Raw genomic sequence first — 12,733 nt, forward strand, 5'->3', positions numbered from 1 at the left:
TATTTACATGAAAATAAAATCAGAAATATAAGATTAAAATACAATGGTTTTTAATTTTATTGAGAGTTATATCACAAGTTATTATTGAAAACAATCTCTGGTTTATTTGTGGATACTAACTAAATTAAATAAGCTCTAATTTAGCAACCTTTACAATTATTCACAATAGATTCCCTTAAGCATCGTCTTTCATATCAGGGATGAAAACTGACACTTTACTTGTCCCTGGCAACACAATTTCGCCTTTCACAAAAATAAAACTCTCATGGCCTCTCCCCTATACGTCTCTCAAACACTGGAACTTTACCTTCAGTCCATATCTCTTCTGAGGAACCTTCTCGTTCAGTCACCAAACTAGGAATTCTCTCTCTGCCCTTCAGGTCCTTTGTCCCCTCTCTCACTTCCACAACCTTTTTGGCTCACTTAAATTGATAACATACACATATATTGAATGATCTACAATAAATATATACTGAAAAATAAAAACACCACAATATATATACAGCCCCACATTCCTCTGATGACGTTCTATACTGAATAAAAGTCAATTATTTTTGGGGAAAATAAAGAAAAAAAGATATAGTTGATAAAAAAAGGAATGTATATTATTATTAACTAAACAGATTATATGAGATATAAAATAATAATAGACTACTATAATAAAAAAAAACAATATCATTAGAATACAATGGTAATAAAATCTTTATAATATTTAATAACCTCAATTTCTCAGTTATTACATGAAAAAATCTTATTTTAATAATTATTATATACAATTATGTACATATAGATTTTAAACATATATATATATATAAATATATAAAAACAAAGGTATAACGAACTGTGGTTGGATATATATGTATATGGAAGTGTAATCACAGTTTACTCAATGTACATGCCCGTAGCATTGAAACATTTCAAATTGAAATATAATATCTGATATCATTTATCCGATAATGGTGATCAACTTTATTACAAAAAATATTCACATTCTGATCTGGAATTTGCCAGCTTTAGTGATGTATTTGACTCCCTTGAAAGGTTTGTACTTCTCTCCGTACATGTCCAGCCTATTCACTTTCAGTCCTGACACGGCCATCTGGTTTATAGTAAACTTGACCTGTAATAAATAATCATGGAAGTATTTACAAAACATTACATAATAAATTATGATATATTGCCAGATTAAACTAAAATTCTTACATTTATGGTGGGTTTCGATTCCATCGCTGATCCACTTTGACAAGTAACCTAGGCAATAAATGTCTTTTGTAAATTAATACTGTAGAGCATATTAAAAATATTTAAAGGAATTATTGAAGGGCATAAAGAACTGGAAAAGGGGCATAAAGAATAAAAGTTTAGACTTTGATAGAGCGTGTTATATTGTTTGTTTGGGGCTTATAATCCAAATCCCTATACTCTACCCTCAAGACATATCCAATCATATGTAAAAAACTTCAAACTTCAAGAAAATTTGAAAACTTTAAAATAATACTTTTGGATACGTGCCTATTTTCAGAAGCACGATTTACCAGAGTTAAAAATAAAATTACCATATGTAATATACCCTATATATACCAAAAATATATCACTAAGATTACATTTTCCCTTAAATTTTGTCAGAGAAACAGATGAAAAGTGATTTAATTGTTTCATTAATGATTAAAAAATAGATAATGGCATGAGAGAAAACAGTTGGGACTTCCAAAAGGCATTTTTCAAACATCACCTTATTTCACACAGGAATTTTCAACCCTCTACATTAATAAAGAGGCACTGTGGAGGTGCGTAAAACTTAATAACATGGAAAAAAAAAATGGCAGGTTAGAGAAAAATTTGAGATTCCGAAATAATCCTTATTTAACACTCAATCATTTCAGATACAAATTTCCAACGTTATGACATAATTTAGAAGTAAGCAAAACCAAAACAACAGGCCAAATTTTAAGAGAAATTCATTCACTCTTGATGCTATTGTTCTTTATAAAAAACAAACCTACATATCAAAGTTCATCTCATTTGAAGCTTAAAATAATCAAGGGTTATCAATTACATCAATTGAAGTATTACTGTAGTAGTGATATTCTTATTGGCTCTGACCTTCAGTGTTGTTACCAGCTAGTAACATATTCTAGTTTCAGGTAAGACATCTTAATAATTTATTTTATTTGTTTTTAAGCTTAAAAAATATTTATCTTTATAATTTATGGTATTTTTATTAAACACAAAAGGAATAGCTTATATTAATAATAGATGTTGAGAGAAGACAAGTTAGTAGGAACAGTGATTGACAATAATAAATTTAAAATATGAACTTGAAAAACAAAGAGGCGCCATTCCTTACCATTCCCTGTAAGTTAGGTAGCTTGGAGACATCTATCCTTCCAACGTCCCAAGACAGCAGTCGGCTAACTGGATCGAATGAATATTTCCCTTGGTTACACACTAAACTACAATTGGAGACACATTTAGGCATAGGAATTTCCACAACTACATTTTCAACCTATAAATCAACAATGTCAAGTTACAAACTTAGATTAAGAATAATTTTAATCTAGGATAAATAACTTTCAAACAAATATTTCTAAAATAAATTATAGCAATGTATATGACGATTCTACATTAATAAATACTAATTAAAAATATATAATATTAATTAAAACTTCTATAGGATACTTATACAAAATCAACATTTTTTTTTTCAAATTATTTGATATTTTTGGAATATAAAAATACCATTTAATTATAATTTTGTCAAGAAATTAAAAAAAAAAAAATTGCATTGAAATAAATTTTATCCAAGGAACCACAGGAATACAACAACCACTTAGTGAGGGGGAAGAAAACCATCGATGATGTTTTAGAAAAACACAAAATATATTATTATATTATAATTATATTAAATTTGCAATGCTTGAAGAATAATCTACAGCTTAATCATAGTAAAAGAAGAGCCAACACCATCAATACTACTATTTTCTACAACTATCTTATTCTGACAATGCTGTCACAATTATTGCTACCGTGAATAACCAATGGCAATGGCAACAAGTGATGTTTAGAACTTTAACTTTTATTTGTTGTCTAATACATAAGCATGAAAATTATGTTTACTTGTTATTCCCGGAGCGCAATAACAAGTAAACATAAAAAAACCTCAACTTTGTTGACAAATGTATAACTAATTATTGTATTATTCCTTGCTTGAAAACTTTTCAAAAATCAATTACTAAACTTTTTATAAGAGTGAATGGGTCATTTTTTAACGTTTCAAGCTTTCTATAGACTTATAAACAGATCTGTTACTAGAGAGAGAGAGAAAGAAATACTTTATTCATTCCTGCTGCCCAAATACATCGGGTTGCTACATTACACAGCATACTGATCAATCCGTGACTGAACATATATAAATTACATATTTTTACATGATATAATATAATAGAAAGATAACATCTTTTTTTTTTTTTTTTTTTTTTCACAGTTTTCTTTTACAATGAATACCAGTCTACAAACTAACTACAAGTTTTTCAATTTATTCCTTTTTTTTCTTTCTCTTCTATTTCACAACCCCTATTTCATTTGATCAACAAATTCTTCTATATAATAAATATTAAAATATTTAAAATAATAAAGTAATAGATAAATAAAACAACAAACAAGATATGCGATGCATGCATGCCATCCCACCTCTGGATAAACTCCCCTACTCATTAATTTCCATGCATGTGGTGGTGTATGATTCCCAGGGAGTCAAGTATTATATTCTCTGTCAACCTAGCCATGTCCTGGACATCGACCCCAAGCTCCTCCATGAAGCTCCAAGTTGTGCTGGGAATCGTTCCACGGGCTCCGAACCAGAGGCCTCTCACGCTGAAGTCTCGTTCTCCAAAACTCCGGGAACTTCTCCTTGAGGAAAGGGATACATTTATCGTAGATTTCCTTCTTTTCCCTATCTACCTTATTTGCCTGGTCAAGGTCGTTATTTTCATATCTCACGGTGGGATCCAGAACAATTGCAGACTTCCCCTTCTTAGGAAAACCAACAATATCCGCATATCTTGTGAATCCATCCGTATCTACGCAGTAGATCTCGTCAAAGCAGGCAAATTCTCTTTTAAGAGCTTTATTAACTCGTATTTCAGTCTATGATGTTGGCGTGTTATGAGGAAAGAGTTGTTGAGGCATTTCCCCAGCACATGTGGTGGTGTTTATGGCTCTCTGTTGCATTTGCGACAGAGGGACCCAACTTCTCTATCCTGTCCGCTGACACCTGGGACTCCACGTAGGGGTGCATAATTTATATTCAATTTCAGGGCATTGGACCATTCAGAGCCCGTAAGTATTTGTTTATTGTATATAAACATATTTGCTCTTGGGGTCTCTTTGAAATGGCGTACTCCAATGCCCTGCCACCTGCAGTTAGCCCATTCCTCGAACGCATTTTCACGTAGCGACTGTTGTAGAGCTTTCATTCTCCGATGCCCCTGATCAATGCCCAATCTAACAGCACATTCAGCGATCTCAGCTGAACAATCGAAAGTGGACTGGAACAGAGCATCGGGTACATTTGACAGCCGCTGAGCAATGGACCAGTGTTGTAGGGGAGCCTCCCACTGGCAGCAGATCAAGCCTAGACCTTGGTACCTCCCCGGTGCATACATCATCGCCGTGGAGGTGTTCGCAGGGAGCCCTATAATGCCTTTAACACTTCTGCGAATCATTGTGTCGATGCCATCTAGGATTTCAGGGCGTAACTTTGTGAGGGGAGCAGTTTAGAGAGGGTATGTAAGACCCGGGAACACGTACTGGTTGATAATGTTGACCTTCTGCAATGGACCAGAAGGTCCAGAAAGACGAGTTTATCCAAATTCATATTCAACTTTGTCAACTCGTTGAACTGTAGCTCTCCTGAGAATTTGCATCCTAAATATTTTATGGTGTCGCCTTCTTTCATTGTCAGGATGCTATCTCCGTTCTCGAGGGGAGCTTTGTCGATTCCAGCTCTCTCTTATTTATGACAGACACTCTTTTGAGGATTCAATGCCAAACGATTTCTTTGAATGTCCTCTGTACGCCATCAATGACTCTTTCTGCAGCAATCCTGTCACACGCTGAAACCGCCTGGTCATCCGCGAACCCTGTGAGGACCACACAATCTTGGTCGCTATTGAGCTTATATCCATATTTACTTACGAAGCTTTGCTCACACAGGTTGCGGTATAGATGGTCTACGGCCAGGTTGAATAGCGAAGACGACAAGGAGCCGCCTTGAGGTCCTTCACCCTTTACTCTGATTTGGCTTGTTGAGTGGGCACCTACATTTATTTTGATGTTATTTGTAGTTATGAGATCCGAAATCACATCTCTGTGATCCGGCGACACGCCCCTCGCCTTCAGTGAGCTCACAATATGATCATGGCCAACATTGTCAAAGGCACCAACAACGTCGAGAAATACCACCGCGCAATTACTTTTCTTATTTCTTGCATCTTTCAAAATCGCATCGATAATTCTCGCGTTGATGTGCGCTCCCGGAATGCCCTTTATAAAACCCCTTTGATGTCTGTGGAAGGTGACCTGTTTCCTAAGTTCAAAATCAAGCACCTTCTCAATAATTCGCCACATGATTGAATATACCGTAATCGGCCTCCAGGATGATTTATTATTTGCATCTCCTTTGCTTTTATATATCAAAATTGTGCGCCCCCGCCTGAGTGGTTCTGGCACATAGGCCACCTTCAGCATTATCTCTGTAATTTTTTAATTACATGGGCTATATTAAAGAATTTAATTGTGCGGATTAAAACACCATCCGGCCCCGGCGATGTATCTAAAGACGTAGATTTTATGACTTTCCGTATTGATTCAGTTTCTACTGAGATCAAATTCAGCATTGGGGCCTGTACTTCATACTCCACACGCTTACGGAGATAAATAGATGTTTGAGGTATCTTTGCTATACCAAATTGTCAAGTTTATTGATGAGGAACGATTCCAAAATCTAAATTCTGAATAAGTATTATATGTTTTAATCGATTGTATTTATATTATAAAATACAAATCCAAGGCCCTAGGTTCAAATCCGGCTGGGGCAGATAATTAGTATCTGTTACCTGTAGCAGTTGAGCCTGCCCTGTGGGTTCAGAAGCCCTCCAGGGTCCATCCAGCCTCATAAAGTGGGCGCCCTTAACTGAGTAAAAATCTGGCGGTCAAGCGTGATTCTGACTAAATCACCTTCTTGCACAACGATTGGTCTAGTAACAGTACTTCCTTCCTTACAAAGTACTGGACCCCTGACCCTCCAGGGTTGTAGTGGTACAGATTTAATTTTACTTTAATATTTAATATTATAAAAAAATTGAATGTCATGATATTACTGTGAATTTGTTTTAAATTTTAAGTCTGCAGGAAACACAACATTTAGCAGCATTGCATGATATAGAAACAACTAAGTAAACAATATTTTTTCATTAGGGCAATAATTTATAGTAATAATTTCATTATAAATAAAAACCAAAATTTGAAAAGAAAAATTTTCAGACTTAATATGGAAATGTATTGATTTTTATGAAGGAGATATGACAATAGTTAAATAAAGTGAAAATATTAACCTCAATAAATTAAAACAGAAAGTAAGAAAAAAAGTCAAGTCGAATTCATGACAGTTTTAACTAATAAAATTATTTGAAAATATATTGTTTGTACAAAAAATAATTAAAACAAATGGAAAAAATGTATTTAAGGATTTAACTTACGGTTCGGCCAATTGTTTGTTTTGGTCCAACAGTGAGATCAAGTCGACCTTCTTTGAAATTGAGGTGGTGCCTAACGTAAATCGGAATTGCTACGACCCTTTGAGAACCGATGTGGTAGGACATCAGTCGCATATTACCATCAGGGGGGATGAACGACAATATCCTTTCTGTCTATAACAGAGATAAAAATTGAAAAATAAGTAATTTATGAAAAAATTAGTTATAGAGAAGACAGTCAATCACAAACATTGTCAAGAAACATAGTGATAAATTCTATTTTCTTTGTATTTACAAGAGCTCATGTATTTATGGTGGTTTGATTATATCTTGAATGAATATGATAAACAGAAGTTGACAGCTGTAATCTAATAAAGCTGTAATAATATATTTAAAAAAATTATTTCTGTGGGTTATAACGTAGTATTGCTGCTAACATTGGATTACAACTATTGATTTACCCTCGTTAGACTTGTTCAAGAGATGGACAAATCCCCAACAGATCCTTTATAATTGAGCTCTGAGGCTGAATATAAGAATTAGTTAATGGTCTCAAGTTATAACCAGCAATAATGGGAGATAGCATTTACCGTAAATATCCACACATTTTTGAAAAAGTTAATTTTTCTTTCATATCAAAACAGAAATTTTTTTTTGTTCAAATCAAATATAGAACTGATATTTGTATTATAAATTAATAAAAATAAAAGTTTTCTAATGAGTAATCAAACTATTTTCAGTAATTTAAATTACAAGAGTTTTACTCCCTTAACTACCTACTTTCACTGGCACAGTTGTTGGGGGTTGACAACCAACAATGCCAGTATCGTAGGCCATGCGGAATTCTGCACCAAGTAGTAGATGGAATCTGATAAAATTCATGAAGGGCTATAACCCTAAGCATGTCGCATAATCCCTTAACATTTAATCAAAATTGTATTAACAGTTGGATTGATTGTGCACAAACATAAATTTGACAACAGGCTGAAAGTCATGGAAACCAAAGTTGTTTCTTGGTATATAAAATATAAAACACAAGTAAAAATTTTCAATTCTGATGGCATAAAACCTTTGGTAATTAGGATAAAAAACAGGAAAAAGTTATTTTTAAAATCAATTAAACTGTAATATTTGACAAAATACATTACAAACAAATTAAAATGGAATTACCGTTTCCAAGAAAAACATATATACACAGAACTTTAGTAAAAAGACAAATAAAATCAGATAAATCAATAAAAGAAAGATCACTCAGGTATAATAATCAAGCATAAAAATAAAAATTACCTCCCATCTCTTGAACCTGACACATGGATGAAAACTGACATCGTCAAAGAGGCGAGGGTTCATAAATGATAATGTCAGGTCAGGCATACCAGAAAGCTTAATGCAACAATCGATCTAAAAACACAAAAACAATGAAATGGTTAGAACCAATCATATTTATAATAAATAATATTTGTTAAGTATAAAAAAACTCACATATCCCTGTATTTCGGCAAAGACAGTAGAACCAGATCTGTCGATGATGGCATCTACCTCCTCGACAACATCAAAATAAGCTTCATTATTAGTGTACTTAACTCCAGTCCTCCTCCAAGGAACGTTCGATAATTGACCACTTGGCAAAGTTGCGCTCACGCTAGAGATAATAAAAGTTAATTAAAAAACTATAATATGAATTACTAGGGAGCGTGGTGGCCAGGGGGTAATGTGCGTGGCTACTAACTCTAAGGACCCGAGTTCGGATCCGACTGAGCAGAAAATGGTTTTTTGTTACACTGTAGCCGTGAGTCAACAACTCCTGTGGGTTCTTGGAGCCCTCCTGGGGTTCATCCAGCCTCTTAAATTGGGTACCCTTAATTGGGTAAAAATCTGGCAGTCGGGCGTGATTCTGACCAAATCGCCTCCTTGCACAATCGTTGGTCTAGTAACAGTACTTCTTTACAAAGTACTGAACCCCTGACCCTTCATGGGTTGCTGCGCTACAGATTTAATTTAATTTTAATATGAATTACTAATATATTTGTTGTGAGAAGCCAGATTTGGAAATCTATGTTATCCACTTCTAAAATTTATAGTTTTTGAAGATTCTAATAAGGAAAAAAAAACAAAAAAAAAAACATAAAAATTCTAGCGCAATGAAAATTAACTAAACCATATATCTATATATAATGCAATTACCTAAAGGGACAATTTTCTATTTAATTTTATTAAAGTCCTGGCCAATAAGGAACAATTTTAATACATTTAAACCCCTCGATTATGGAAGCCTTCCACTCGAAATGTGGATACCAATTTTATCTCCCATCATAACTTTTCGCTCCTCTTTAACGTACACAATTCATAAAATATGAATGTACAAACTCACGATTTCAAAACTGACAGCACTAAGAGACTTTTAGTTATTATATACATTCATGTATATAAAAAAATATTTGAACTTCTCCATCAAAATTTGAGGTTTTATGTTTCAAGGTATGTATGATTCAAAAACGTAATAAAAAAAATTAAAAATTCATCCATGGGACATCTACGGCTTTTCTCAAAAACTACTGTCTCAATCTTCAATTAATTAGACACCATAGTCATAACCTATTCCAATATGAACCTCAAAATTTTATATATTACCCACCAATTTTCTAATTTGTGTAACAACTACCACCAATATATATGTCCTACAAAATAATGATAGAAATAAAATATGTTAATTTTTTTTCAAATAGTATAAAATCCTATCATTTTTTTCCTGACTAGATATCACAGGTTAATTTTATTTTTGTGTGTTTTTATTAATGACAGACACCTTTGTATAATGGATAAAATCAACTTAACCATAGGAGTTCATTAAACAAACAAAAAAATCTGTACCGCTGCAACCTATGAATGGTTAAGATTTCAGTACTTTGTAAGGAAGCACTGTTACTAGACCAACAGTTGTGCAAGGAGGTGATACGGTTAGAAACACGCTCTATTATCAGATTGTTACCAATTAAGGGTACCCACTTTATGAGGCTGGGTGGAACCTGGACCCATGAACTACAGAGAAACAGAAAAAAATTATTTAACACAGTCGGATTCGAACCTGGGTCCATGGAGTTAGTAGAACTGTGCCTTACCAATGAGCTACCCACTTCCGTCCATTACATAGAAGTGGAAATATATAGTTTCTGAGATAATTGAGACTAGGAAGTAAAGAAAACAAAAACTATTGAATTTAAGTGATATAAGAACTAAAAAGATATTTGAATGAGTCATTTGAAAAACATCTTGTTTCCATTTTTTATAAACCTGGATTTCCCATCAAGATTTACTGGTTATGGCCAACTTTATCCATTCTGTTTTACATAGAATTATTTAATGCAAGAAATAAAATCCTAAATCTATACACTAAAATACAAAAATTATGAATATGAGTTACAGTGATGTCTTATCACAGTTTTTTCGTTCAAAAACTCTAACCTGAGGTTCAATTTTTTTTTTGGAGATGAGCTGTTTCTCAAATGACTCATTAATTTATAGTTCAACTTTCAAGAAAAAAAATTAAACTAGTTTTATGCTTCAAAACATATTTGAAATAATGTACAGCTGATAAATGAAAAAGTTATGGAACTCTTCCATTTTGAATGTTACTAGACTTAGTACACACTTGGATTTATTATTGTCAATTATTTGTCTCAATGAGTCCAAGCTTTGTCTTGGGACTTCTAACAACACTGAATCTGTGAATCTTATGATTGTGGGTTAGTATTTCATAAGGGTTAAAAATTAACAATTTGAAAAAAAAAATTCCCAATTCCACTCTAAAATTGATTGAGAATTTTCAAACCAATAGATAGTTGAAAGTATCTCTTCGGTTATATCAAAGATAGATCGAAAAAAAAAAAAAAAAAAAAAAAAAAAGGAGAAGTTATGGCTGAGCTACAAATAAATATGACTTGACCTGCCCCACTAAGACCCCCAGGGAGTGACGGACCTATATCACTTTTGAAATATTTGCTTAAAACAGAAAGAGGAGACTTAAGATAAATATTTAAAAAGATAGTTCAATAGAGCAATATTTAAAAAGCACCTGAAATTGGAAAATGGTGTGAAACCTGTTTATAAACGTAATAAATAAGAAGGTCGCTTCTTGGGGGTCTTAGTGGGGTGGATCTGGTTGGGAAGGATTGCCTTTTTTGTGTGTTATGATCTCCTCTTGTGAGATTGTGACATGTCATACATTGACCAACCTTACTCACAATAAGTTTCTGTATTAAATTTAAGATAAGTACGGCTACCATAAAAGGTGAGAGAGGAGGGTTTTACACCCTTTTTCAATATTGCTCGATTAAACTATCTTAAGTCTTCTCTTCCTGTTTTAAGAAAATATTTCAAAACTGATATAGGACCACCGCTCCCTGGGGGTCTTAGTTCTTAAAATGGATAAAAAAATTTCATACCTTAAAAGGTAACTAATAAATTTTGTTAGTTTGCGTATTCTTTTAATTTATTTATTTTGCTTATCTATAGGCATATTTATTATTCTGATTAGAAGTTAAGTTTCAGAGGGAGGATAGATGAAAAGCTCATGGAGTAAAATAAGAGTGATGCTTCACTAAAAAATGAGAATTGATATCCCTACAAAGAGCACCAGTTCTCTAGAGCAGGTTTTGATGAACCGAGGCATTGATTCAAAATTCGGATTCATATGAGGACACAAATGCTAACACCACAGTGTTGTGGGAAATGAATCCAACTACGTAGTTGGATATTTATATGTATAATTCTTAAGAATAGAGACACTAGTAAACGTATAGGGGCTGTAACAATGTTCCTAGAACTCTAGCTGAAGGGAACAGGACTCTAATGAGAATAATGTTTTATATATATATATATATATATATATATATATATATATATATATATACGATATATATATATATCGTCAATGCTACACAGAAGCTGTTTTTACCATAATTTCAACCAGAATGTTAGTTGTGTTCAAGTTTGCTGCCTACTGGGATTTAATTCCTTTTTTTAAAAACTAAAACTGCTAGCACAGTTTGATATTCTAATCCAGGAAATATACTTCTTGGAATAAGTTTTGTTTAATTGATTAATTACAAGCAAAATCAAAAACTTATTTAACTTAATATAATTTACTTACTAAACTTATTATTGAAATCTAAGTATGAAATTAAAACTAAAACAAGACTTACTTAGATTTACCAGTAACCGTATTGGCTATAGTCCTTAATAGATTAGGAGGTTTAATTAGTTCCTTGAGGATATTCGATTCAGTTGCGAGTGGAAAGCCATTGTCCAACATCTCATCTAATAACTGACAGGTCATTATGTTTTAAATGGTTCAACCAATTGGGTAAACAACAAATACAAGCATATATTACCTCATAAACGACAACATAGTTCTCTTTGATTATTGACTCAGTACATTCTGTAAAATAATCATCGAATGTATCAACCACCCTGTGTAAGAACTCGATCACAAATAAAGGTGGAACTGTAAACAAAATGAACAAATACAACATAACTTATTTTACAATCATAGTTCTATGTAAATTTTTTAAATAATAATTCTTTGTTAATTTAATGAATGCATCATATAAATTTTACAAACTAGCCTACTAAATTGATCTGTGCTCGTTTCAGAACAAATATTTCTAAATTATTCACTGCCGCAAAACACTTTCCCTTGCTAATTTTCCAAATGTGCCTTTTACTTAACAGAATGACAACTCAAATTTCAACAGTTTTCAGAAAAGTATTATTAAAATATTTCTCATTGCAAAATTTTAACAAGTTTCTTTTCCTAAACTATACAGAAATATAAAAATTAAACAGTTTAATAAAATTTACAATCTGTTCTATTTAGTATTAGTAGTTGAATTAATTTAATGCTTAATCATTCAAGAACCAATATGTGAAATTCTAGGAATAATTTGATGGAATTATCTGTCAATTTAAAGTCTCATATA

The 12,733-nt window shown here is 32.6% G+C and overlaps 1 protein-coding gene across 1 annotated transcript in view; it reads right to left on the reverse strand.

Annotated features, from left to right (window-relative positions):
• Positions 1-840: 840 nt before the first annotated feature.
• carmine (AP-3 complex subunit carmine) overlaps positions 841-12,733 on the reverse strand; it is a 15,871-nt gene continuing 3,978 nt past the window's right edge. The window contains exons 3-10 of the mRNA XM_014429747.3: positions 12,146-12,258; positions 11,957-12,078; positions 8,238-8,397; positions 8,043-8,156; positions 6,759-6,929; positions 2,348-2,506; positions 1,204-1,251; positions 841-1,120 (exon numbers count right to left, since the gene is read on the reverse strand). Coding sequence (XP_014285233.1) covers positions 986-1,120; positions 1,204-1,251; positions 2,348-2,506; positions 6,759-6,929; positions 8,043-8,156; positions 8,238-8,397; positions 11,957-12,078; positions 12,146-12,258 — 1,022 coding nt within the window. The 3' untranslated portion in view covers positions 841-985. The remainder of the gene's footprint in view (positions 1,121-1,203; positions 1,252-2,347; positions 2,507-6,758; positions 6,930-8,042; positions 8,157-8,237; positions 8,398-11,956; positions 12,079-12,145; positions 12,259-12,733) is intronic.

This window comes from Halyomorpha halys, unplaced genomic scaffold (genome assembly GCF_000696795.3).
Source record: "Halyomorpha halys isolate HHAL.00 unplaced genomic scaffold, Hhal_1.1 Scaffold817.1, whole genome shotgun sequence".
Lineage (NCBI taxonomy): Eukaryota > Metazoa > Arthropoda > Insecta > Hemiptera > Pentatomidae > Halyomorpha > Halyomorpha halys.